Source organism: Mauremys mutica, chromosome 13 (genome assembly GCF_020497125.1).
Source record: "Mauremys mutica isolate MM-2020 ecotype Southern chromosome 13, ASM2049712v1, whole genome shotgun sequence".
Taxonomy (NCBI): Eukaryota; Metazoa; Chordata; order Testudines; family Geoemydidae; genus Mauremys; species Mauremys mutica.
This window is the reverse complement of record NC_059084.1, coordinates 47170932-47198327: the sequence shown is the minus strand read 5'-3', so window position 1 is coordinate 47198327 and position 27396 is coordinate 47170932. Positions and strand designations below refer to the sequence as shown.

General features: G+C 47.7%; 1 gene segment (V, D, J or C); it reads left to right on the top strand.

The window, feature by feature from the left end:
- The first annotated feature begins 16086 nt into the window (after window positions 1–16086).
- LOC123348877 overlaps window positions 16087–27396 on the top strand; it is a 72718-nt gene continuing 61408 nt past the window's right edge. Inside the window, 1 exon segment of the C gene segment in view lies at window positions 16087–16135. Within this exon segment, the coding sequence occupies window positions 16117–16135 (19 nt within the window).

Below are 27396 nucleotides of genomic sequence, written 5' to 3'. Positions count from 1 at the left end.
AGATTGATCACAGTATTTTAAATTTGCAAAAGCACATAGGCCTCATTGAAATTAATACCTTGGCCAGATCTCCCACTGGCGTAAATTGGCCTTCTTTAAAAATTTGGGCCAGAGAGTCCAGATACTCCAGTTATAACAAAGCTCTCTCTCTATGTATCTATCTATCAAGTCGCATGAACCCCCAATATCCATCGACCACCATCTATTCCCATCCACACTCATCTATCTATATCTGTCAATCCCCATCTATCCGGACACTCACCCATCCCTCCATTTATCCCCATACACCCCATCCCTCCATCCCTCCTCATTCACACCCATCGTCCCTCCATCCATTCATCCCCCATACAAACCCATCCATCCCTCCATCCATCCCTCCACGTACACACCTGTAGCGGGGTTGTTACCCACTCCTGCCCTTTGGGACTTAAAACAGCCCAGGAGAGGGCTGGGGCTGGGGCAAGAAAGGGTTAAAAGCTGCAGCTCTAAAAGCTGGGCTGACTGGGGAAGCAGCCGCAGGCTGGGCCCCACCCTAATCAGGCCCCAGCCGGCCTGTATAAAAAGGCCAGGGAAGCCAGGCGCAAACAGTCTCCCTCTGCCTGTAGCGGGAGAAGGGCCTGGCTGCAGGGAGCGGACCTGGTTACTTCAGGTGGAGCAGGGCTGGGGGAAGGCAAGAGGAGATGGGGAGCTCTGGCCTGGAAACCCCCCAGGCTGCAGGCCCAGGGTAAGGCCAGCTGGGTCCTGGGGTTACAGGGGCAGCCAGGGGTAGGCAGAGGCAGCAGGTCCAAAACCCCCTTTGCCTGTGAAGAGCGGTGGGTACTGCAGCCTGCCCCAGGGAACGGGGGCAAGATGGAGACTGGGCAGTAGCCAGAACTGAGGCGAAGTGGGGGTAGTGAGTTGGGGGTTCCCCAGGGAGGGGAGACCCAGCTTGGTGGGGGACTGCCAGGAGGCAGCACCCCAGTTAAAAGGGCACCGAGGTCCAGGGAGGGACATGGGGGGCCAAGAGGACAGGCGGATCACCGGCCTGCAGAGGGTGCTCCTGGCTGGAAAAAGAGCTAATTCCCGAGGACGACCAGTAGGAAGCACCACAGGGGTGAGTCTGCACCTCTACAACACCCACCCCTCCATCCATCCCCATACACCCCAATCGTCCCTCCATCCAGCCAGCCCCATACACACCCATCCCTCCCCATACACCCCCATCATTCCTCCATCCATCCATCCCCCGTACAAACCCTCCCTCCCTCCATCCATCCATCCCCATACACCCCCATCGTCCCTCCATCCAGCCATCCCCATACACCCCCATCGTCCCTCCATCCATCCCCCGTACAAACCCTCCCTCCCTCCATCCATCCATCCCCATACACACCCATCCCTTCATCCCTCCATCCATTCCCCTACACCCCCATCGTCCCTCCATCCAATCAGCCCCATACCCACCCATCCCTCCCCATACACCCCCATCATTCCTCCATCCATCCATCCCCCGTACAAACCCACCCTCCCTCCATCCATCCATCCCCATACACCCCCATCGTCCCTCCAGCCAGCCAGCCCCATACACACCCATCCCTCCCCATACACCCCCATCATTCCTCCATCCATCCCCCGTACAAACCCTCCCTCCCTCCATCCATCCATCCCCATACACCCCTATCGTCCCTCCATCCAGCCAACCCCCTTACACACCCATACCTCAATCCATCCCCATACACACCCATCCCTCCCCATACACCCCCATCATCCCTCCATCCAGCCAGCCCCATACACACCCATACCTCAATCCATCCCCATACACCCCCATCATTCCTCCATCCATCCATTCATCCCCCATACAAACCCATCCCTTCATCCCTCCATCCATCCCCATACACCCCCATCGTCCCTCCATCCAGCCAGCCCCATACACACCCATACCTCAATCCATCCCCATACACACCCATCCCTCCCCTTACACCCCCATCATCCCTCCATCCAGCCAGCCCCATACACACCCATCCCTCAATCCATCCCCATACACACCCATCATTCCTCCATCCATCCAGCCCCCATACACATTCATCCCTCCCCATACACACTCATCATCCCTCCATCCAGCCAGCCCTATACACACCCACTCCTCCATCCATCCCCCATACACACCCATCTATCTATATCTGTCAATTCCCATCCATCCCAATACACACTCATCCCTTCATCCATCCATCCATCCATCCCCATACACCCCCAACATCCCTCCATCCATCCCCATCATCCCTCCATCCAGCCAGCCCCATACACACCCATCCCTCCACCCCTTCCCCATACACACCCATCCCTATATCCAGCCCCATAAACTCCCATCCTTCCATCCATTCCCCATACACACCAATCCCTATATCCAGCCCCATACACACCCATCATCCCTCCAGACAACCCTATACACCCCATCCCTCCGTCCAGCCAGCCTCATACACATCCATCTATCTATATCTGTCAATCCTCATCTATTCTGATACACACCCATCCCTCCATCCATCCCCATACACACCCATACCTGCATCCATCCATCTCTCCATCCAGCCCCCATACACACCCGTCCCTCCATCCATCCCCATACACACCCATACCTGCATCCATTAATCTCTCCATCCAGCCCCCATACACGCCTGTCCCTCCATCCCTCCCCAGACACATCCATCATCCCTCCATCCATCCCCATACACACCAATCCCTCCATCCATCCCCATACACCCCCATCGTCCCTCCATCCAGCCCCATACACACCAATCCCTCCAACCATCCCCATACACACCCATCCCTCCATCCATCCCCATACACACCAATCCCTCCATCCATCCCCATACACCCCATCGTCCCTCCATCCAGCCCCATACACACCAATCCCTCCAACCATCCCCATACACACCCATCCCTCCATCCATCCCCATAACACCCATGCAGTGGCCTCAGCATAACCAGACAGGAGGGGAGGGGGTTTCGGGTGCCACAAACTGGGCAGCTTGACCCCGCGCCCTTCCTGCTAAGAGTGTTAAAATTGCTGGTGCATGTATTGTAAAGAAACAAGAAGTCTGTTTCTATGTGTCCCTGGGAATGTTTGTCAGGGCCCAGGGCATGGACACTCTGAAAAAAAATCTCTGGTTAATTGATGATCATAAGGTGTCTGACCTTTTAACCCTGCTTGCTTAGCAAGTTTTCTTTAAGGGATTGTATTACTAATGTATAAATAAGGGGAAAAGTTTAAGGTAATTGAACTTCTCAGAAGGGCTCTTCAGGGACGCTCCCTCTAAACGCATCTTCGTGTCCCCACCAGCAGATTGAAGCCTTTCACAGTGCCACTCGAAAGCCACACTCAGCTTTGGTAATTATCAAGGGTTGGGGGCATTTCACTAACCTGTTGCAGACGTGTGTAGGTGCTTGAGACTAAATAAAGTTTAGCTTTAAGTGAAAGCACTCTTGTGTTGTCCTGTTTGTGCCAGCCATCTATCGGTCAGACGGCCGGGTCTCCCCTGATTTATTTCCTGACACCACCTCACACAGAGTAAACGTTACCAAAAGCTTTGGGTTAAAAAAACCTGGGTAACAGGGGGAACAGCCTCCACCCCCAGGTTCATCTTTATAACATGGCAGTGTGTATCCAGTGCAAAGTTTGTCATGTTGGATGTCTTCAAAAGGCTCCTGAGGCACTGAGCATGGTTTTTATGGTGATGTTATAGTGATTGTTACAGTGGTGTTAGAATGAGGTTACAGGTTATAATTTCATGTACATAGTTATGAGGCTGAAAATGTGTCCTCATGGCTTAAAGCAGGTCCATGCAAAAACTCCTCAAGAGGAGAGGGGCCATTCACACCTCGTCAGGGCATGGATGGGACAAACCCAGCCGAGCCTCACAGGAACAATGGACACTGGCTTAGGCAGCAACAGAAGAATCTGTTAGATCCTTAAGGGAGTTGCCCCCTTCCTTTGGGCAGTTCGGGACTGTGATGAGGTGATGCTCACCTGACTCTGAAGTGGAGGAGGCAAAGCCAAGAGGAAAGAAAGGACATGATAAAAAGGAGAGACATTTGCCATGCTGTGTCTCTTCCACCCCCATCTACAGACACCACCACCAGGCCACTGAACCACTGATCAAAGGGGAGAGCCTGGCTGAAGAGCAGCCAGCCTGTGGTGAGAAGCATCTAAGTTTGTAAGAAGAGGAGTACTTGTGGCACCTTAGAGACTAACAAATTTATTTGAGCATAAACTTTCATAGGTCCTATGATTAGGTCATCATAGGTCCTATGATTAGGTCATCATAGGACCTGATCACATCAGCCATGCCATCAGGGGCTCATTCATCTGCACATCTACCAATGTGATATATGCCATCATGTGCCAGCAATGCCCCTCTGCCATGTACATTGGCCAAACCGGACAGTCTCTACGCAAAAGAATAAATGGACACAAATCAGACATCAGGAATCATAACATTCAAAAACCAGTAGGAGAACACTTCAACCTGTCTGGTCACTCAATAACAGACCTGAGGGTGGCAATTTTGCAACAGAAAAGCTTCAAAAACAGACTCCAATGAGAAATTGCTGAACTCGAATTGATATGCAAACTAGATACAATCAACTTAGGCTTGAATAGAGACTGGGAATGTCTGAGCCATTACAGACATTGAATCTATCTCCCCTTGTAAGTATTCTCACACTTCTCATCAAACTGTCTGTACTGGGCTATCTTGATTATCACGTCAAAAGTTTTTTTCTTACTTAATTGGCCTTAGTTGTTGGTAAGACAACTCTCTGTATGTGTATATATATCTCCTCAATATATGTTCCATTCTATGCATCCGAAGAAGTGGGCTGTAGCCCACAAAAGCTTATGCTCAAATAAATGTGTTAGTCTCTAAGGTGCCACAAGTACTCCTGTTCTTTTTGCGGATGCAGACTAACACGGCTGCTACTCTGAAACCTAAGTTTGTAAGGACACTGAAAGTGTTAAGATCACCTTAGAATGCGTTTTGCTTTTATTTCATTTGACCAAATCTGACTTGTGCTTTGACTTATAATCACTTAAATCTACCTTTACATCCATCCCGCTACACACCCATCCCAACATCCATCCTGATTACCCCATCCCTCCATCTATCTCTCATATACACCCATCTCTCCATCCATCCCCCATACAAACCCATCATCCTTCCACCCAGCCCCATACATCCCATCCATCTATCTTTTTTTAAAGTAACGCACGGGAGTGAGGATCCCAAATTCGATTTCAATAAAAGTTGGATTACTAAGTAATTTGGTCCCATTAGTGTGGTCTAGCAGAGGGGACACCAGTCCAGGAGACCTGGTTTCTATTCCCCTCTGCCCATGGGCAGGATAATTTCCCTCTATGTCTCTCACTTCCCTCAGCTGAACTCAGGATCCTTATAGCACCTGCTTCTCACAAAGAGAACAGAGCAGTGGGTTTCAGTAGAACAGGTGCTGAGCTGAGAACCTGGCTTCTCTTCTCATCTCCATCCTTGGCTCCTCTTTGTGCCTCAGCTTCTCCATCTGCAAAATAGATGTCATGATATTGGTCTAGTCTTTTCTTTTCTTTTCTTTTCTTTTCTCAAAGTACTTTGGCCCAGACAGTTAAAGGTATTTGGGCACCAAAAGGAGCAGATGGGTGCCTAGTGGGATTGAAATCAACAGAAGTTAATCTCCTAGATATTTCTCAATATCCCACTAGGCAATTATCTGCACCCTTAGGCACATAAATATCTTTATACCTATACTTTACATCCAGAGGTCTCAGAAGGCCAGATTTCCAAGAGATATTGCTGATTTCTTCTCCAAAGCCTGTAGCTGGTGTGTCTTGACTTAGGACCAGGTTTACATGAAGTCAATGGGACTTAGGCGCTTTGCTGAGACGTGTTTGTAAACCCCACTGTGTGCCTATCTGCATCTTTAGACATCGTAATATCTTTGTAAATCTAGCTGTACTTTCCTCGAGAGAAAGTAAAGGAGTGTTATTTACTCCTTCTCATAGCACAAGAACTAGGGGTCACCCAATGCAATTAACAGGCATCAGGCTTAAAACAAACAAAAGAAAGTATTTCTTCACACAACGCACAGTCAGCCTGTGGAACTCTTTGCCAGAGGATGTTGTGAAGGCCAAGACTATAACAGGCTTCAAAAAAGAACTAGATAAATTCATGGCAGATAGGTCCATCAATGGCTATTAGCCAGGGATGGTGTCACTTTCCTCTGTTTTGCCAGAAGCTGGGAATGGGCAACAGGGGATGGATCATTTGATGATTCCCTGTTCTGTTCATTCCCTCTGGGGCACCTGGCATTGGCCACTATCAGAAGACAGGACACTGGGCTAAATGGACCTTTGGTCTGACCCAGTCTGGCCATTCTTATGTTCTTTTTTTTTCCAAATCACAACCCAAAATATTTCAAAGCAATCTGGGGGAATTAGGCACCTGGGGCCAGATTTTGAAAGAGAAGCCCCCAGGGCCCAGATCGTCAAAGGTACATGGGCAACTAACTCCCATTGATTTCAACAGTCTATGGAGCAATGCTGATATCTACCCATTGAACATTTAGCCTTAAAACATCCCACATAACGGCTTGTGTTTCTGTCTGTCTGGAGGCCTTGGAGTGGGTCGCTCTTGGAGTGTGTATCTGGCCCTACAGGCCTAGCAGGGGACAGATAAAGACAGGACAGGATTGGATTCCTCTCCTCAGTCACAACGACAATTCCAGGCAGCACTAGATTCTAAAACCAGGATGTGGGTTTTTCTAGCCAACTGTAATGAACCATGTATGTTGCCAAGGAGTAGAACCTGCCCAGGGCACAAACACCCGGGCCCCTCGTCTCAGGAAGGAAATGTTGACTGTTGCTTTAAAAAAATAAAATCTCTTGACTTCCGGATGTGGCCTCTGCTTCAGATAATCTGCAGCTGTGCTGAGAAGCTGGAACTACTGTATCCTCAGACCTTAAGGCTGGGGATTCTAATGGAGTGTTTGTGTTGATGGAAAGTATTGTCATTGGATTCATCCATGTTCTTGCAGAGACCAGACAAAGGGTCTGTCTGTCTGTCTGTCTGTCTATCCCCATGCATCCCTTGTATCTATCCCACATTGTCACGGTATTGAACACATGTTACATGGAACTTTTTATTAACTCATTATCTGTGGAGATTGGTTCACCGAGAGGGTCATTTTCGTACATACCTCCATGAATTGGCTTTCCCCAGAGATGTGTGCCCATGAGTTGCAATATGCTACTGGGATGCAGCTGAGTACCAAGGCCCAGGACAGCAGTTGCAGAGCCAGCAGGTATCTGGTCATTACCATTCCTTACTTCAAAGTGCTCTGATTGTTTCTTTATTCTCACTCAGGACCTATCACCCCGATTGACTAAACTGGGAAATTGTCCAACATCCTGGCAGATTTTGAGGCCTCTTGTTGTTGCTGGGGAGGAAAGACTGTATTTAAAACGTCTGAAGTTGAACAAAAGCAGACGACGTAACGGCTCTGAGTGGATTCCTGAGGACAGTGGGATTACTACACTGGGCTGACACTCAGCGAGCAGCTCGCCACAGTTCTGAGCTCACTCTGCACTCAGCATGACAGCTGTAATTCTGAGGAGAATACGCTGCGTCACATGTCACAGTGGTTTTGAGATCTTGGTTTAAGGCCCAAGCGAAGCCCAGCCAGGGACTCTTGCGCTGAACTTCCATGTTCTCAGAGCCACGGCCCTCAAACGGGCATAAACTGGCCGTGAATCGATTTAGGCTGGAAATTAGAAGCAGATTTCTAAGCCTCAGCGCTGGGGGGTCTGAAACCGCCTCCCCATAGGAGTAGTGGGGGGGAAACAACCTGACTCATTTTAAGATGGTGTCACGGAGTGTAGGGGAGTCAGGCCCTGCACCCCCGGGCTCCCTGCCGATTCACCAGGACTCTCAGCCAGCCAGTAAAGCAGAAGGTTTATTTAGACGACAGGAATACAGTCCAACACAGGTCTTGCAGGCACAGATAACAGGATCCCCCCTGTTAGGTCCATCTTGGGGCCCCATAACCCCCATCGGGGCTCAGAGCCCTCTCTCTCTGCTTCCCCTCTTTTCCCCAGCCAACTCCAGTCTGCCCAACCCCCTCTGGCCCCTCCTCTCTGCTCAGCTTCTTTCCCGGGCCAGGAGGTCACCTGACCCCTTTGTCTCCAACACCTTTAGCCAGCACCTTTGCAGGGAAGGTGCTCGGGCCATCAGTTGCTAGGAGACAGAGTGTCAGGCATTTGCTGCATGGACTTTTGCTGCTAGATACTTAGGATCTGTACCCAGCCCCCAGTAAGACCAGTCCCACTTCGTCACAGATGGGGCTTGATAAGTGTCACTGGGGTTCCATGCTGTCTGCAGTAGCAGGAGACTGGTTCAATGACCCAGAGGTCCCATTCAGTCTTCGGCTCCTAAGAAATGACTGGGTTTATTTGGAGGGGGAGTGAGGGAATGGGTAGGCAATTCACTTCTCACATAGAGAGACAGAGGAACACACAGAGAGAATAACTCCTGCTAGCTAATAAATCTAGACATAAAAGCGGCCATACGGGGTCAGACCAAAGGTCCATCTAGCCCAGTATCCTGTCTTCTGACAGTGGCCAATGCCAGGTGCTCCAGAGGGAATGAACAGAACTGTAATCATCAAATGATCCATCCCCTGTCGCCCGTTCCCAGCTTCTGGCAAAACCCTTTCCCCATTGGAGTCACTGGAAACTTTTCCATTGACCTTCACTGGTGCCAGGATTCCGCTCTCTAATAGCAGGAACGTCACCTGTAAATAGAGTGGGAACAGGAGTCAGACCGGGTTTTTGTTTGACCTGGCTCGGAAGACACACAAATGTGCTGGTACGAGCTGGACTACTGGGGCCAAGGCACCATGGTGACCGTAACAACAGGTATGTTATGTGGATTCTTCTGTCCTTCCTATAGATTTTTATTTCCCAAGAATTTTCTGTAGGAAACCAATAAGGTATTTTGGGTTTAGCCACAGCCAGGCAGCTGCGATAAGAGTTACTGGGGCTGAGGAAGCATGGCCAAAAAAACTATAAATCTAGAACTCAGGATAGACGCTGTGGGGGCAAACTGAGGCATGGCATGATGAACGTTGCAATTAGGAAAACTTCTTAAGAGCGATGAAATTCACTGGGAGCGAAGCACCTGACTCCCTCGGCCACCTTTGAAAATCCCAGCCGCGTTAATGTAGATGTTAATTATATTACTAATCCCAGCCACAGTGATTAATTAGGGCCAAATCCAATGCAAGGGAAAAGACCGCCACTGACTGGATCAGGCCCCTAAAAGAGTCTTTTTGTAAGGCGTGAATAGCGAGTAGAAGGACTGTGATAACTGGGCTATGGATTACTGGGGACAAGGGACGTTGGTCACAGTCAGCTCAGGTAAGGAGACACTTCTTACTTTACTGTCTTTTCTTTTTTAATCTCTAAACTCAAGGAACGTACTTTCCCCCCTGGTAAATTCTAAGCCCGATCTCTCTTTGCTGTGGTGTGACTTACAACCAGACCTTATTCTGTAGTGATCTGCTCAGGGGGCAGGAATCCTGAAATTCACTCTGACCACAGCAAACTGTAGAATCTGTGCTCCCAAATCCCCGTGTAAACCAGAAAAGAGGGCAGGTACCAAACGGCAGCTTTCTGTGCAGAGATAAGGGGCAGATACATCAGTGTGAGGGCTATGGTGAATTCGATTATTGGGGGCAAGGAACCCTGGTCACCGTCACTTCTGGTAAGTAATAAATTGTAGAAACCTCGATATTTAGATGTGTATAAGGAATGCCACAATGGTTGTACAAATATCTCAGCCGAACGGAGACCCGCTAGATTTTTAACCGGTTACTATAATCTCTGGTAGGCAGAGTTTAAGGTGGGGAAGGGGATTTTCGGTCCTTGTAAGTGGAGTTCTCCTTGAAAGGATAAGTGGGGTTTTACACACCTAGTGGAAGGGAATTGGTCATTGTAATTACTATGGCAACTTCGACAAGGGACCCTGGTCAAAGTCACATCAGGTAAATGACTAAAGTTTTCCTGTCCTGATTTAAATTAGACCCACTCTTGGGTCTGGATCCACAGCTAGAGTTCATCGGTGTAACCCCATTCAAATCAATGGAGCTATGCCAGTTTACGCCAGCCTTGGAAGAGCGCTGGTGATAGCATATGCCAACTCCTGTTTGCTTCCCTCCGCGTTCGCCTCCCGGCTGGTATCAGATTTTGATGGGCTTAAGGGTACATTTCACCTTGCAGTAGGTCTATGCACCATCAAATTCTCTAAGTTGAAGGCTAAGGTGAGGTGAATAGAGCGGGGCAGTATTTGTAGGGACTCATTAAGGCATTCTATTGCTGTGTTACTATGGCTATGCTTTCGAGTACTGGGGACAAGGGACGCTGGTGACAGTCACCTCAGGTAAATTTCTAACCTTTATTCAATGCCTCATGGTCGTAGCTGGTTAAATTTTGCACGGTCAGAATTTTGCTATGCCCCAACTGAGTGTATTTGTACAGAGACAATAGGACAACACTTTACTGTGCTATAACTGGGCTGCTTTTGAGCACTGGGGACAAGGAACTCTTGTGACCGTCACATCAGGTAAATTTCTAACCTTTATTCCAGTCCTCACAATAGCAGGTTAAATTTTGCAGAGACGGAATTTTGCCTTGGCCTTGACCAAGCATATTTGTGCAGAGTTGCTAGGGCAATAGATTACTGTGCTCCGGCTGGGCTTTTGACTACTGGGGACAAGGGACCCTTGTCACGGTCAGCTCAGGTAACCAACATTTTACCTTAGTTTGGAATCATGTATTATTTTGTTCCTAACCTTTTATCCTGTCTTGCCAGTCTTGCGTACGTTGACTATTGCTAAAGGGACAATGAAAGACTGTCCCTGGCTTGCATTATGTAGCTCAAACTATCTGGTGCCTTCTAGCCTTGAAATCTATCAATGGCTGACTTTAGCGAGAGTTGGATCAAGGCACAAATCTTTAAAAGAAGTCTTGCTAATGTTTTGCCACTCTGGGAGAGTGATTTTTGTACAGAGGAAAATAGGGAAGAGAAATGATGTGTTACCCACTCGAATACTGGGGCCAGGGGACCATAGTGACCGTCACGTCAGGTAAAGATAGAAACCTCTAAAAATTCTTCTCTCCTCCAAGTAACATGTGTCTAAAGATAATTGGGGTATGGGAAATTTAGTTGTTGGAAACTATTTTTAAAGTTAGTTCAAACTTGATTAAAGAAGCAATGTCAAGGTGACATTGATCATAACGACAGGAAAAATTATAGGTAGACAAATTGGTATTTGTACAAGGGAAGGGGCAGACGTATCTCTGTGTAACTGGTATTTCGAGTACTGGGGTCAAGGAACTATGGTCACCGTCACTTCAGGTAAATATTTTCAATCCTAAATTGCCTTACCTGTTTAAATTTAATCTCTTAAAGCTGATCGTGAATGTCCCCTCTTCCAAATGTGCAAGATTATGTCTTTGTATGAGAAGGTTCCTGTGAAATTCCAAGAGTTAGAATAATTGGGTGGGTGGGTAGGTTATTTTAGAGTTTCAAAGATAAATAGCACTTTAATTCCCTTTTAGCGGGTTATACAGCTCAGTCTAGTGGTTGGGGAACTGCCAATTTGACAGGTCCTCTTCCAGGATAAAAATATGGTAGCAAAAAAGTATGACTGAGATTTTCAAAGCTGCATATGTGATTAAAGTTGGGAAATGGATGTCCTAATTGCCTCTGTGGCACTGAAAATCTCACCCTAAATTTTGTACTGAAAAATGGCAGTACAAAAATCTAGAAGGAAAACCTTGAAGTAACCTCAGGTTTGGCATCCAAAAATCACCTGTCACTTTTGAAAATCTCCCCGAAATATGAGGATAGGTTCTTGTGCACGTAGAATATCATCATGTGTCATTGTGACTACTATGGTTACTTCGATTACTGGGGACAAGGTACCATGGTGACCATCAGTTCAGGTAAATACAATTTCTAAATATCCTAGAGTATGAAATCTAGAAATAATTTCTGGAAGTAGATCACAGGATATTTTTTTCTTTAGAGTAGATCAATTCAGATAAAATCAACTCATAGGTTAAAGAATATGGAGGCATTAAAATAGTATCAAGTATCATGTAGAAATAGTTAAAATGTGATAAAATTGGAATTAAATATAAAGAGGTGACTAGAGACGGAGCGCAGTCAATTGGAGTCTTTCTGCTGGCTTTGGACATGCCCCAGAAGAGAGAAGGCTTTTAGTGCTAGAGAACTCAACAAAAACCTCTTTGTGTAACGTGAACTTTGATTACTGGGGCCAAGGAACTGCAGTTACTGTCACATCAGGTACTTGTAACTTTTAATCTTTTTTTTCCTCTCTTCCAAACTTAATGAGGCAAAAGAATTGAAATTAGAGTGACTCTCAATTTTCATAAGTTTGAAAGGTGGATTTTGTTCCAAAGTGTGTCAGGGTTAGAATAATTGTAGAGTGAAGACTAGAATAATTATGGGGTGAGGATCAAAATGATTAGTGATATGATAGGGTTAAAATGACCATTAGAAAAAATAACTATTTGAAATCATTAGAAAATGTGAATGGGTTTTTGTGCAACCCTGACAAGAGATTTGAGCAATGTGATTACTACGGCTTTGACTACTGGGGTCAAGGAACCATGGTCACTGTAACAACAGGTAAAAATTTCTAATCATTTCTAACTCCAAAATGTGTGCATGAAAGTTCTAGTGAATTAACAAATATTGAGTTTGATCAAAAGCCGACTCTAACCAAGGGAAAGATTACCATTGACTTCCCACTGAGTTGGCTCTGGATCAGACCCAAGAGAAAAAGAAATTGCACTTTATTTAACTCTGTAGATTGCTTCGGTATTAGATGAGATGAAATTTCATAGATTCCAGTGACTATAATTCACTGTTAGGCAAAATTAGACTGAAGGCAATGATCATAAATAAGAATAAATGGTCAAACATTCATAGTCAGTAAAAAAAACCTAGATTCTTTGCATACTAATAAGAATCTGGAGGTAATTATAAGGGTAACTGAAGGAAAATCGAAGATAAATAGTTATAATCAGAAAACTGAGATGAAAGACAACTTGTCAGACTAGAAATGTTGGTATATCGGGGTTGGCCCATTCCATGTAGAAGTCTATCTAAATTAATATCTCTGTGGCTGAAGCTAAAATCAAAGTAGTAGGAGGTTTTTGTGCAAACGGCACAATCAGTTTTATCAGCGTGACTACTATGATGCCTTGGATTACTGGGGACAAGGGACTATGGTCACCGTCACTTCAGGTAAAAAATTCCTCCTCTTTTCCAATCCCTATTACCGCTAACTGGTTAACTTGATTAATCTTATAGAATGATTGAGTTGTGAGACTCACGAGTGACTCCCCACCTCCAAGTCCTTGTGGGTTTTTTTCATAGGGGACAAGGCAATGAGGGCAGAAACGAACCTGAAATAATAGCTAGTATAAAAGGGAATTAAATACATAATGTGAATAAATGAAGGAGGCTGGGCTGGGAAAGTCAGTGGGTTTTAGCCACCTAGGCCATGAGTTAGAACCACTGTGACTACAATGCTTTTGACTACTGGGGACAAGGAACAATGGTGACCGTTTCCAGCGGTAAGTTGGCTCCTCGTTTTCATGTGTAGTATTAAGTCGTTGGCGAGCATGTTAAAACAGTATTCTCCTTAGGAGGTTGCATTTTTTCAAACCTGGAGGTTAGGCGCTGTCGAGTTTCTTAAACATCAGTTTAAATTCTGTGTGACCTGTCCCTCCCTTAGCAAGTGGCTTCATTATAAAACAGAATATAAGGTTCAAAAATTCTATCGGATGGTAGAGCCTGACCCTAGATCCTTTGAAGTAACTGGCAAAACGTCCACTGATTTCAACCAAACCAGGATTTGTCTTGTAACCAAGATCCCAATGAACTCTGCGGTTATTGCTTGGTTTAACAGAATAACTGTCTTTCCGTGTATAACCGATTCGATTACTGGGGTCAAGGAACCCTGGTGACAGTAACAACAGGTAAATTCCAAGCTCTGCTATTTCTCTTCTGTCTTGTGGTCTAGGCTGTAATTAACAATGTTCTTGATTTATGAGGGTCTTTTATTTTTCATTTGAAAAACAGCTCTTTCAAATGTGGTTAGAGCCACAATAGGGGCTGGAAATTTCTCTAGCTCCAAATTTACAAGGGCACTTCTAAAAGGCTTAAAGAGTTTGAGTGTTTTAACTTATGCCAGGGTTGGGTGAGAGGTCCTGGTCAGGATCAGTTTAGGTTTTTGTACGCTGTCTAATGGAGACTCTAGCAATGTGATTACTTTGACTACTGGGGCCAGGGGACCATGGTCACCGTCACTACAGGTATGATTTTTATTCCTATTGAAACTGTTATTTTTTAATTCTGAGATTTTTTTTTAAAATTAGGCTCGGGGGTGTCTTTTACCAGCATAGCTTTTCCCGTTGTCAGTTCCTTTGGGGGGGCTATTCTCAGCGATATGGAGGGACAAAGTACTAATCCAATCCTCTCCTTCCCCCTTAAAATGGGGTTAATTCTTTGGGTCTGGTCTTAAAATCACTGTTTGGAGGGAAGTTTATGTACAGCCGGAGGCGAATATTTTATTTCTGTGGGCTTCGCTGACTGGGGACAAGGGACTCTGGTGACTGTGACAACAGGTGAGGGGTTTTTTTTATAGTGTTTTATTACTTAGATAGCAATCAGAGATCTCAAAAAGATGCCGTCTGAGGCAGCATAGAAAACGCATTGGTTCTGTTTTGTTGGCCGGGGAACAGTCTAAACTTTAACACTGAATTAAATTAAAAAGAATCTGGTGGAGGGACGTTTGGGCAAGTAGAAAATGATTTGAGGGAGAAAACTTGATAGAATTGATAGATAGACTTGAAATTCATTGCACCTGAATCTTTAAGTGGCTAAATATCTCTGTGAACCTGGCCCTTGATCAAGCTAGTTATCTCTCTGATGAGGACAGGAGGATAAAATTATAACCTGAGAAGGTGTTTGTAAAAAAGAACAGATCCCAGTTTTTTAGACTGAATCAAAAATGCTTCTAATTTGTTACTTCAGGCAGATTTAGATGTTTCTCCAGTTCAGTAAATCATAAACTCATTTTAAAAAGCAGGTCCCTAATCCTATTAATCCCAGTTAGTTAATGAATTGTCTGGGCAAGGTTATTGTAAAACTCCGGCATAGACATGTCCCGGTGTGATAACTGGTTTGACTACTGGGGACAAGGAACTATGGTCACCGTCACATCAGGTAAAAAATAATCTTTCTTTTGTAACAATTTCAGTCATTTGAGATGGTTGTTGCCTTTGCCAAGAATCCGACTCAACTCCTGTTGAAGTCAATGGGACCCTTTCCATTGGCTTTATTGGGACTTGGATCAAAACCCTAACCTGTCTTCCGTACAGCCAATGCTCTGATTTTAGAGCAAAGGCCATTTTCTCTGGTCCCTAGCAAATCAGATCTCTTTTATCCCTTTGGAATTCTGTTCCCTTTTTAATTTTGTGTTTTAATATCTTGGTAAGATCTTTTTGTGGAGTGATTGTGTGGCAGCCTTTTAGAGAGAGGTTTGAATTAGGTCCACATCCAGAAATGATTTATTCTGATCATAGTCTCCTTGGCTGGGGTTTTGAAAGAGTCTCAGGATGGTTCGGCACCCATTAAATTTCAATGGGAGTTGAGCTCTTAAGTCCACTAGGCTCCTTTGAAATCCTCTGGAAGCCAAGACTCTTAGGGTCTGATCCAAAGCCAATGGGAAGATTCCAGCTGAGTTGGATCAGACCCTTCAAACTAGATTCTCAGTCTGTCTCTCTAGACCACTGACATCAATAGAGCTTTGCTGATTTACACCATTTGGGGATCTGGCCCTAGTTCCTTATGATGGCTGGGCAATAAAACTCTCCCCTGTTTATTTTATATTGAAAAAAATGCTAAAGAAAAGGGCCGGGCGTGTAGGTTCTTGTGAACCATTGTCCAGTAGATATGTCATTGTGATAACATCTTTGAATACTGGGGGCAAGGTACCATGGTCACCGTCACATCAGGTAAAAGATTTTAACCCGACATTTTCTATATTTATAAGTGTTGAGAAGGGCACAAATGGGAAGATAATCTAGTTCCTCTGGATAACGCAGGATTATCTCTTCTAGGGTATGTCTAGGGTCTTGTCCTGTTTATATTTAACTATCTCAGGCAACTTCTTATTCTATATTTTAGTCATAAATGACAAATAAAATAGGATGGGCTATTGATTGATTGACAGGGTTTTTAACTCATTGCCAGATTGCTATTTTAATACATCAGTTAATTGATAGTTGGCTTTATTAATCCAAATAAAGACACGAATGAATAAATAAATAAGGATTTTCTCTCTGCATAATAATGAGAAAAGGCAATAAAATATCTGCGCTTCTAAAATAAAAATATTTCCATGCTAGGGTATTTAACGGTAGTCTTAATTAAATGCCAATTAGATAAATAATATCAGTTTTAATGTTTAACTGGAATTTAAACATGATCAGGTATTTCTAGGATAATTTTTAAAGTATTTTAGATCTTCTAAGCCCACCAAATACATAGTAAAAATAGTGATTCATTGCATAGATAGGGTATTTGTGCAGACTCCCAAAAGCGGTTGATTAGGGTGATAACTATGCTGTCTATGACTGGGGACAAGGAACCCAGGTCACCGTTACTTCAGGTAAATCAATATTATTGTTGCTCATATGTGTAATAGTGAGGGAAGGAGGTTCTCTGTGTGAAAAGGGTCCCATCCTGAAATCTATGGTCTCTCAAAGTCCAAATGAGTTTGGGGGTATTCTTATGACTGCCAATCGTAAATCAAACTTCTCTCTATTCCTATACACCCCTATTTCTCTTTCTCATTGTCTATTTTTCTAACTATAGATTTAATTTTATTTAATCTGTCTATGAAATCTGTCTATTCAATCTCTGTCTCTAATCTCTCACTCTATTTTTTCCTATCTAATTTATCTATCAATTTATATAGTCTATCTGTCTATGCGAGCTCCCTGTGTTTCATATCTATCTATTTATCTTACATTTCTGAGGATAAATTACCATCCTCACAATGACCCCATAAAAACTTTAAATTTTGCCTCCCCCGACCCAACCTTCTGGCATTACAGACTGCAAATCTGACTTAAACTTTTTAGCATGATAGGACTGAGTTTAAAAATAACTGCCAAATTGATTTCTCTGTTATTATTCATTTATTGGTCCATAGGCCAGGGTTATTGATGTTTTTTTCACGTTATTGCTGTTGAAAAAGATAAATAATCAGAAGCAATAAGTTTAGGAGGGAAATTTCACTCAATTGAAATTTAAGGATCAGATGAAAAAATACTTAGCAATAGTTAAAACTAAATAATGACTTTCATTAAAATTTAAACTCTTAAAGGCCTAAGTCGCCGTTGGGTTTAAGTTTATAGATCACTTAGTTGCTTTTGAAAATTGTACCTGTTTGTCTAATGGACAATTCTAATAGAATTCAGTGAGCATTTTAAAAGACAGAGACAAATGTTTCATGTTTTGTTACCATGGGGGAAATTATTAGAAAGCTTTTTTTGATAATTATTAAGCTAATGAATGTTATGGGGAAGATTTGTTGTCTGACTGTCATATTTGCCCCAGAAAATCTCCCCCATAATTGTGATTACATGCTTCATTTTAAAGTTTAATCTAACAAAAGATCTATTTTTCCCTGATGGCGCAAACCAAGTAATTATTCTCTATACGGACCCGGGGGCTTTCAATGCCCTTTAGATCAAGATGGGATTGTCAAAGAGGTTTAAGGAGTTAGATGTGGAACTTCCAGTGCCTTTCATGACTAATTCAGCCTCGGTCTATTATAAAATGGATGCTAAGAATTATTAATACTTTAAAAAAAAGAAAGAGATTTTTGACACTCGCACTCCCATTAAGTAGTACTTTACTCCTGGAGCTGTCATGTTCAAATCAGCAAGACCACTGCTGGATTAAAGTGCTACTCAGTGTGTCTCCGAATCTGAATTCACAATAATTAATCAAATAAAATAAAAGTGTTCCTTTGAGTGTAGAACCAAGATGGCCGATTCTGGCCTACGGTCGTTTAGCCTCCAGCTGGCAGAGGTTCGTTTTTCAGTTCCGTTTATTTTTAGACCAATGTTTCCATAAATAGCTGTTCTGGTTTCAAAAACATCACCCCCTTGGAGTCAGTTTTGCATGATAGACCAGAAGGTTTCAAACAACAAAGTCACAGCTGTTGGGTATGAAAATAAATTCTTAGCAGGTGGCAGAGATCAACATGTTGATAAAAGTCTTGAGCTAAATTAAGCTATTGTTGTTTTCACTTGAAAATACAGGCTAGATCTCCCTGCAAAGGACTTTGAATGATGATTATTATTATTATTATGCACAAATCTACTGCTTTGTGTTAAACAACAATAATTTCATTCTACTTTCCCAGATGATCTTTTATTAAAGGGGGAAATAGATTAGCAATTTCTTAGTTAATCTTCCTTCTCAGAGAATAATTTATTTGTGATTTCCTAGTCAATCTTATAATGAACAACAAGAAGAAAATCATAGAAATGTAGGGCTGGAAGAGAAATCAAGGGGTCTATGGCTGAAACAAGATTAGTGGTTTCACAATCAGTGTAGTAGTTTGTTTGTTTAGTTATTTAAAGTTTTCTAGCAGGAAACCCAAGGGAAACTTTGGTAGGAATTTGTGAGCATATGAAGTTGAAAAATAGATATTACTATTTAGACAGATTTATAATTGGTGAAATTAGATAAATATATGCACTTGAATGCAGTCTAATTTTAACCAATAGTAGCAGATTTATCTATACATTTGAATGAAATAAAAGTAATTAGATTAATCAAAACTTTAATTTAAAATTGAATCTTAAATCAATAAAAATAGCCTAATTGTATTTTTATTCATAGAATTAATTAGATTCATTAAAAAACTTTAATCCAATAGAATTCAATCTATAAAATGAAATAGACTAATAAACAAGCTTTAATCCAATTGAATATTTCATGAGTAGAAACCAAAAACCATAAACAAACATTTAATAAATTATTTGATTTTAAATTTGATATCAAAGACCCACAGCTGAAAGAAAATAAATCTGCATTTGCTTTAAATGATGTTCAGTGGCAGAAATTTTATCATTTTCCAAATCAAAACTTTGTGATATTAACTCATATACAAGTTGTGGCAAGGAAAATGTTTTTAATAGAGAATTTTTTAATAACTTTGTGTTTCATGAAAATATTTGAACATGTATTCAAACCCCAATTCAATTTTAAAGAGAATATTATCAGCCATGCACTTCCATTTGAGCTATTTTTACCAAGACATAAAAATTACTTGGAAGACAAGAGATATTTAAGAAAAAATATCTACGAGGCAATTAATTAATCTATCACTGGAAATGGAATATCAAGAAAGACATAATATGCCATCTCAACAGGGACTCGGTAAGAAACCTGATTATCTTTTTGAATATTTGTCTTTATCTAATGATGTTAAATTGATGCAAAAGTCTTTTTATTTCCCCACTAAGACTTGCCTTAAAATCTCATTTATTTATATTCAAACAATTTAGAAAATAACTTTAGATTTACTTTGAAAGACAATTATATCCTCCACATCTATAGATGCATATTTATGAATACTTTGTTAGAAATAATTTCAGGGTGGCTATAGATATAACTTTATTAATATCCAGTTTGTCAGTTAATACTTATATAGCAATCAAAAGAAAATATTATTCATTAATAAGAAATTGACAGTCAATAATTATTTATACATCATTTTGGAATTTTGTTTTATTTATATGATTTCGGAACTAATATTGATTTTTAGTAATACACTTAGTTTATTGGATTATTAATAGTATATTTTAGAAATTACTCTGAATTCCTTTAATAAGATAGAGTCTGACAGTTAATGTTAATTTTTAGTGCTATATAGCTCAGCAGTGGATTTTCTCTATGAATGATTTTTTATAATACTTGTGTGCCAAAATGCAAAGGGTCATTCTGAACTTAGCTGAAGTTAGCACCAATGCTTATTTGAGTTTATTTTCCAAGTAAATATCTTTGTGTTCGTCATTCTGTGGTGGCGTAAAATCAGAGAGAGAGAATTGTGAACTGAGCTGATTGTAAAGAGTCAGGTTCATTTTCAATTCTTTTGGCAATCAGGGATTTCAGACTCAGTTCCTTGAGGAAAAAGAGGGAGCTAGAACTGTTGACTTGGATGAAATTAGAAATGCAGTTTGTACTTTAATTTGGGGAGTAAATTGCTGCTTCTTGAGGGTGAAAAAAGACAGATTATTGGGAATTTAACCGAAATGAATGAGCCTGCCTCTACTTTAAATGCTTTTCTTCCCTCTCATTGACCGGTTTTAGCACAGTGTAAAGTTTAGAGAATTTATCCCTATTTTTAATTACAAATTCACTCCTGGCGTGATTCATAGATTCATAGCCGGATATTATAAATACTAAGTAACCTTATTAATCGAAAATTTCTTAGCCACTTGGTTCAGTGGAAAGACGTGATTAATTGGAAAGATTTCTTATTTAACTAATAGACTTTTCTACATTCACAATTTAATTGAATAATTGACTAAATAGAAGGTTCCTGATATATTGAGGTCGGACTGGTCCCCTGATCTGGCTCCTTTGTGTTGGGCCTCTGTCAGCACCGGGCTGGGTGAGCAGGATTCTGGTCCCCGGTGGTACCGGATCCCCCCTACCTGGGTCTGTATCAGCACCGGGCTGGGTGAGCAGGGTCCTGGTCCCCGGTGGTACCGGATTCCCACTACCTCGGTCTGTATCAGCACCGGGCTGGGTGAGCAGGGTCCTGGTCCCCGATGGTACCGGATCCCCACTAGCTGGGTCTGTATCAGCACCGGGCTGGGTGAGCAGGGTCCTGGTTCCCGATGGTACCGGATCCCCCTAGCTGGGTCTGTATCAGCACCGGACTGCGTAAGCAGGGTCCTGGTCCCCGGTGGTACCGGATCCCCCTAGCTGGGTCTGTGTCAGCACTGGGCTGGGTGAGCAGGGTCCTGGTCCCTGGTGGTACCGGGTCCCCCCTAGCTGGATCTGTGTCAGCACCGGTCTGGGTGAGCAGGGTGCTGGTCCCTGGTGATACCGGATCCCCCTAGCTGGGTCTGTATCAGCACTGGGCTGGGTGAGCAGGGTCCTGGTTCCCGGTGGTACCGGATCCCCCTAGCTGGGTCTGTATCAGCACCGGGCTGCGTAAGCAGGGTCCTGGTCCCCGGTGGTACCGGATCCCCCTAGCTGGGTCTGTGTCAGCACCAGAATGGGTGAGCAGGTCCCGGTCCCTGGTGGTACCAAATCCCCCTAGCTGGGTCAATATCAGTACCGTGCTGGGTGAGCAGGGTCCTGGTTCCCGATGGTACCAGATCCCCCCTAGCTGGATCTGTGTCAGCACCAGTCTGGGTGAGCAGGGTGCTGGTCCCTGGTGGTACCGGATCCCCCTAGCTGGGTCTGTATCAGCACTGGGCTGGGTGAGCAGGGTCCTGGTCCCCGGTGGAAATGGATCCTCCCTAGCTGGGTCTGTATCAGCACCGGGCTGGTTGAGCAGGATCCTGGTCCCCAGTGGTACCAGATCCCCCTAGCTGGGTCTGTATCAGCACCAGGCTGGGTGAGCAGGGTCCTGGTTCCCCGGTGGTACCAGATCCCCCTAGCTGGGTCTGTATCAGCACCGGGCTGGGTGAGCAGGGCCCTGGCCTCTGGTGGTACCGGATTCCCCTAGCTGGGTCTGTATCAGCACCGGGATGGGTGAGTAGGGTCCTGGTCCCCGGTGGTACCGGATCCCCCTAGCTGGGTCTGTATCAGCACCGGGCTGGGTGAGCAGGGCCCTGGTCTCTGGTGGTACCGGATTCCCCTACCTGGGTCTGTATCAGCACCGAGCTGGGTGAGCAGGGTCCTAGTCCCTGGTGGTACCGGATCCCCCTACCTGGGTCTGTATCAGCACCGGGCTGGGTGAGCAGGGTCCTGGTTCCCGATGGTACCGGATCGCCCCGAGCTGGGTCTGTGTCAGCACCGGGCTGGGTGAGCAGGGTCCTGGTTCCCGATGGTACCAGATCCCCCTACCTGGGTCTGTTTCAGCACCGGGCTGGGTGAGCAGGGTCCTAGTCCCTGGTGGTACCGGATCCCCCTACCTGGGTCTGTATCAGCACCGGGCTGGGTGAGCAGGGTCCTGGTTCCCGGTGATACCGGATACCCCTCGCTGGGTCTGTATCAGCACCGGGCTGGGTGAGCAGGGTCTTGGTCCCTGGTGGTACCGGATCCCCACTAGCTGAGACTGTATCAGCACCGGGCTGGGTGAGCAGGGTCCTGGTCCCCGGTGGTACTGGATCCCCCCTAGCTGGGTCTGTATCAGCACTGGGCTGGGTGAGCAGGGTCCTGGTCCCTGGTGGTACCGGGTCCCCCCTAGCTGGATCTGTGTCAGCACCGGTCTGGGTGAGCAGGGTGCTGGTCCCTGGTGGTACCGGATCCCCCTAGCTGGGTCTGTATCAGCACCGGGCTGGGTGAGCAGGGTCCTGGTTCCCGATGGTACCGGATCCCCCTAGCTGGGTCTGTATCAGCACCGGGCTGCGTAAGCAGGGTCCTGGTCCCTGGTGGTACCGGATCCCCCTACCTGGGTCTGTATCAGCACCGGGCTGGGTGAGCAGGGTCCTGGTTCCCGGTGATACCGGATACCCCTCGCTGGGTCTGTATCAGCACCGGGCTGGGTGAGCAGGGTCCTAGTCCCTGGTGGTACCGGATCCCCCTACCTCGGTCTGTATCAGCACCGGGCTGGGTGAGCAGGGTCCTGGTTCCCGGTGATACCGGATACCCCTCGCTGGGTCTGTATCAGCACCGAGCTGGGTGAGCAGGGTCTTGGTCCCTGGTGGTACCGGATCCCCACTAGCTGAGACTGTATCAGCACCGGGCTGGGTGAGCAGGGTCCTGGTCCCCGGTGGTACTGGATCCCCCCTAGCTGGGTCTGTATCAGCACTGGGCTGGGTGAGCAGGGTCCTGGTCCCTGGTGGTACCGGGTCCCCCCTAGCTGGATCTGTGTCAGCACCGGTCTGGGTGAGCAGGGTGCTGGTCCCTGGTGGTACCGGATCCCCCTAGCTGGGTCTGTATCAGCACCGGGCTGGGTGAGCAGGGTCCTGGTTCCCGATGGTACCGGATCCCCCTAGCTGGGTCTGTATCAGCACCGGGCTGCGTAAGCAGGGTCCTGGTCCCCGGTGGTACCGGATCCCCCTAGCTGGATCTGTGTCAGCACCGGGCTGGGTGAGCAGGGTCCTGGTCCCCGATGGTACCGGATCCCCACTAGCTGGGTCTGTATCAGCACCGGGCTGGGTGAGCAGGGTCCTGGTTCCCGATGGTACCGGATCCCCCTAGCTGGGTCTGTATCAGCACCGGGCTGCGTAAGCAGGGTCCTGGTCCCCGGTGGTACCGGATCCCCCTAGCTGGGTCTGTGTCAGCACTGGGCTGGGTGAGCAGGGTCCTGGTCCCTGGTGGTACCGGGTCCCCCCTAGCTGGATCTGTGTCAGCACCGGTCTGGGTGAGCAGGGTGCTGGTCCCTGGTGATACCGGATCCCCCTAGCTGGGTCTGTATCAGCACTGGGCTGGGTGAGCAGGGTCCTGGTTCCCGGTGGTACCGGATCCCCCTAGCTGGGTCTGTATCAGCACCGGGCTGCGTAAGCAGGGTCCTGGTCCCCGGTGGTACCGGATCCCCCTAGCTGGGTCTGTGTCAGCACCAGAATGGGTGAGCAGGTCCCGGTCCCTGGTGGTACCAAATCCCCCTAGCTGGGTCAATATCAGTACCGTGCTGGGTGAGCAGGGTCCTGGTTCCCGATGGTACCAGATCCCCCCTAGCTGGATCTGTGTCAGCACCAGTCTGGGTGAGCAGGGTGCTGGTCCCTGGTGGTACCGGATCCCCCTAGCTGGGTCTGTATCAGCACTGGGCTGGGTGAGCAGGGTCCTGGTCCCCGGTGGAAATGGATCCTCCCTAGCTGGGTCTGTATCAGCACCGGGCTGGTTGAGCAGGATCCTGGTCCCCAGTGGTACCAGATCCCCCTAGCTGGGTCTGTATCAGCACCAGGCTGGGTGAGCAGGGTCCTGGTTCCCCGGTGGTACCAGATCCCCCTAGCTGGGTCTGTATCAGCACCGGGCTGGGTGAGCAGGGCCCTGGCCTCTGGTGGTACCGGATTCCCCTAGCTGGGTCTGTATCAGCACCGGGATGGGTGAGTAGGGTCCTGGTCCCCGGTGGTACCGGATCCCCCTAGCTGGGTCTGTATCAGCACCGGGCTGGGTGAGCAGGGCCCTGGTCTCTGGTGGTACCGGATTCCCCTACCTGGGTCTGTATCAGCACCGAGCTGGGTGAGCAGGGTCCTAGTCCCTGGTGGTACCGGATCCCCCTACCTGGGTCTGTATCAGCACCGGGCTGGGTGAGCAGGGTCCTGGTTCCCGATGGTACCGGATCGCCCCGAGCTGGGTCTGTGTCAGCACCGGGCTGGGTGAGCAGGGTCCTGGTTCCCGATGGTACCAGATCCCCCTACCTGGGTCTGTTTCAGCACCGGGCTGGGTGAGCAGGGTCCTAGTCCCTGGTGGTACCGGATCCCCCTACCTGGGTCTGTATCAGCACCGGGCTGGGTGAGCAGGGTCCTGGTTCCCGGTGATACCGGATACCCCTCGCTGGGTCTGTATCAGCACCGGGCTGGGTGAGCAGGGTCTTGGTCCCTGGTGGTACCGGATCCCCACTAGCTGAGACTGTATCAGCACCGGGCTGGGTGAGCAGGGTCCTGGTCCCCGGTGGTACTGGATCCCCCCTAGCTGGGTCTGTATCAGCACTGGGCTGGGTGAGCAGGGTCCTGGTCCCTGGTGGTACCGGGTCCCCCCTAGCTGGATCTGTGTCAGCACCGGTCTGGGTGAGCAGGGTGCTGGTCCCTGGTGGTACCGGATCCCCCTAGCTGGGTCTGTATCAGCACTGGGCTGGGTGAGCAGGGTCCTGGTCCCCGGTGGTACCGGATCCCCCCTACCTGGGTCTGTATCAGCACCGGGCTGGGTGAGCAGGTCCTGATCCCCAGTGGTACCAGATCCCCCTAGCTGGGTCTGTATCAGCACCGGGCTGGGTGAGCAGGGTCCTGGTCCCTGGTGGTACCGGATCCCCCCTAGTTGGGTCTGTATCAGCACCGGGCTGATTGAGCAGGATCCTGGTCCCCAGTGGTACCGGATCCCCACTACCTGGGTCTGTATCAGCACCGGGCTGGGTGAGCAGGGTCCTGGTTCCCCGGTGGTACCGGATCCCCCTAGCTGGGTCTGTATCAGCACCAGGCTGGGTGAGCAGGGTCCTGGTTCCCCGGTGGTACCGGATCCCCCTAGCTGGGTCTGTATCATCACCAGGCTGGGTGAGCAGGGTCCTGGTTCCCCGGTGGTACTGGATCCCCTTAGCTGGGTCAATATCAGCACCGGGCTGGGTGAGCAGGGTCCTGGTTCCCCGGTGGTACCAGATCCCCCTAGCTGGGTCTGTATCAGCACTGGGCTGGGTGAGCAGGGTCCTGGTCCCCGGTGGTACCGGATCCCCCCTACCTGGGTCTGTATCAGCACCAGGCTGGGTGAGCAGGGTCCTGGTCCCCGGTGGTACCGGATCCCCCCTAGCTGGGTCTGTGTTAGCACCGGGCTGGGTGTGCAGGGTCCTGGTCCCCAATGGTCAGGGGCAGCTCTAGGCATTTTGCCGCCCCAAGCACGGCAGGCAGGCTGCCTCCGGCGGTTTGCCTATGGAGGGTCTGCCTGTGGGAGGTCCACCGAAGCTGTGGGACCAGCGGACTCTCCGCTGGCATGCCGCCGAAGGCAGCCTGCCTGCCACCCTCGTGGCGCCAGCAGAGCACCCCCCGTGGCATGCCGCCCCAACACTCGCTTGGCGTGCTGGAGCCTGGAGCTGCCCCTGCCAATGGTACCGGATCTCCCTAGCTGGGTCTGTATCAGCACCGGGCTCGGTGAGCAGGATCCTGGTCACCGGTGATACCAGATCCCCCCTAGCTGGGTCTGTATCAGCACCAGGCTGGGTGAACAGCGTCCTGGTCCCCGGTGGTACCGGATCCCCCTAGCTGGGTCTCTATCAGCACCAGGCTGGGTGAGCAGGTCCTGGTTCCCGATGGTACCGGATCCCCCCTAGCTTGGTCTATATCAGCACCAGGCTGGATAAGCAGGGTCCTGGTCCCCGGTGGTACCAGATCCCCCTAGCTGGGTCTGTGTCAGCACCGGGCTGGGTGAGCAGGGTCGCAGTCCCTGGTGGTACCGGATCCCCCCTAGCTGGTTCTGTGTCAGCACCTTGCTGGGTGAGCAGGGTCCTGGTTCCCGATGATACCAGCTCCCCCCTAGCTGGGTCTGTGTAAGCACTGGGCTGGGCGAGCAGGTCCTGGTCCCCAGTGGTACTGGATCACCCTAGCTGGGTCTGTATCAGCACCGGGCTGGGTGAGCAGGTCCTGGTCCCCAGTGGTACCGGATCCCCCCTAGCTGGGTCTGTGTTAGCACCGGGCTGGGTGAGCAGGGTCCTGGTTCCTGGTGGTACTGGATCCTGCCTAGCTGGGTCTGTATCGGCACCGGGCTGGGTGAGCAAGGTCCTGGTTCCCGGTGATACCAGCTCCCCCCTAGCTGGGTCTGTATCAGCACCGGGCTGGGTGAGCAGGGTCCTGGCCCCTGGTGGTACCGGATCCCCCCTAGCTGGGTCTGTATTGGCACTGGGCTGAGTATGGGGGCCAGCACCCCCATGGTACCAGCTCCCCGCTAGCTGGGTCTGTATCAGCACTGGTTGGGTCAGAGGATTGCTCGTGGTACCAGCTTTCCTAGCCCATGCTGGTGTTAAGGTTGTGAGGTCCCATTTTGTTCTGTATAATCCTCTGGCTTCGTGGGGCTTAGTCTGAAGGGTTTGGGCTTCTCTGGTTCCCATACCCATCCTCAGTAATTCTGGGCCAGCCCCTGGCAGGAGATGATCCGTTCACATCCTGTGTGGCACCAGCTCGTCCAGTGAAATCAGTCCCGTTTGGGGCTGGGGCAGATCATCCCTCCTTCAACCCATCCCTGGTCTTTGCAGCAGGCTGCTTTGGGGCATATCGAGGGGGTCCCTTGTTACCTGCTTCCCCCTTTGTCGTACCGATATAAGTCTCCTGGTATAGGAGCTCTGGGGGCTGGTTCGGTTCAGAATTTGGCCAGATCTTGGTCTTCCCCAGTCTGAGCTTTTGTTCTGGATTTGCCAGTATTTGGTGACAGA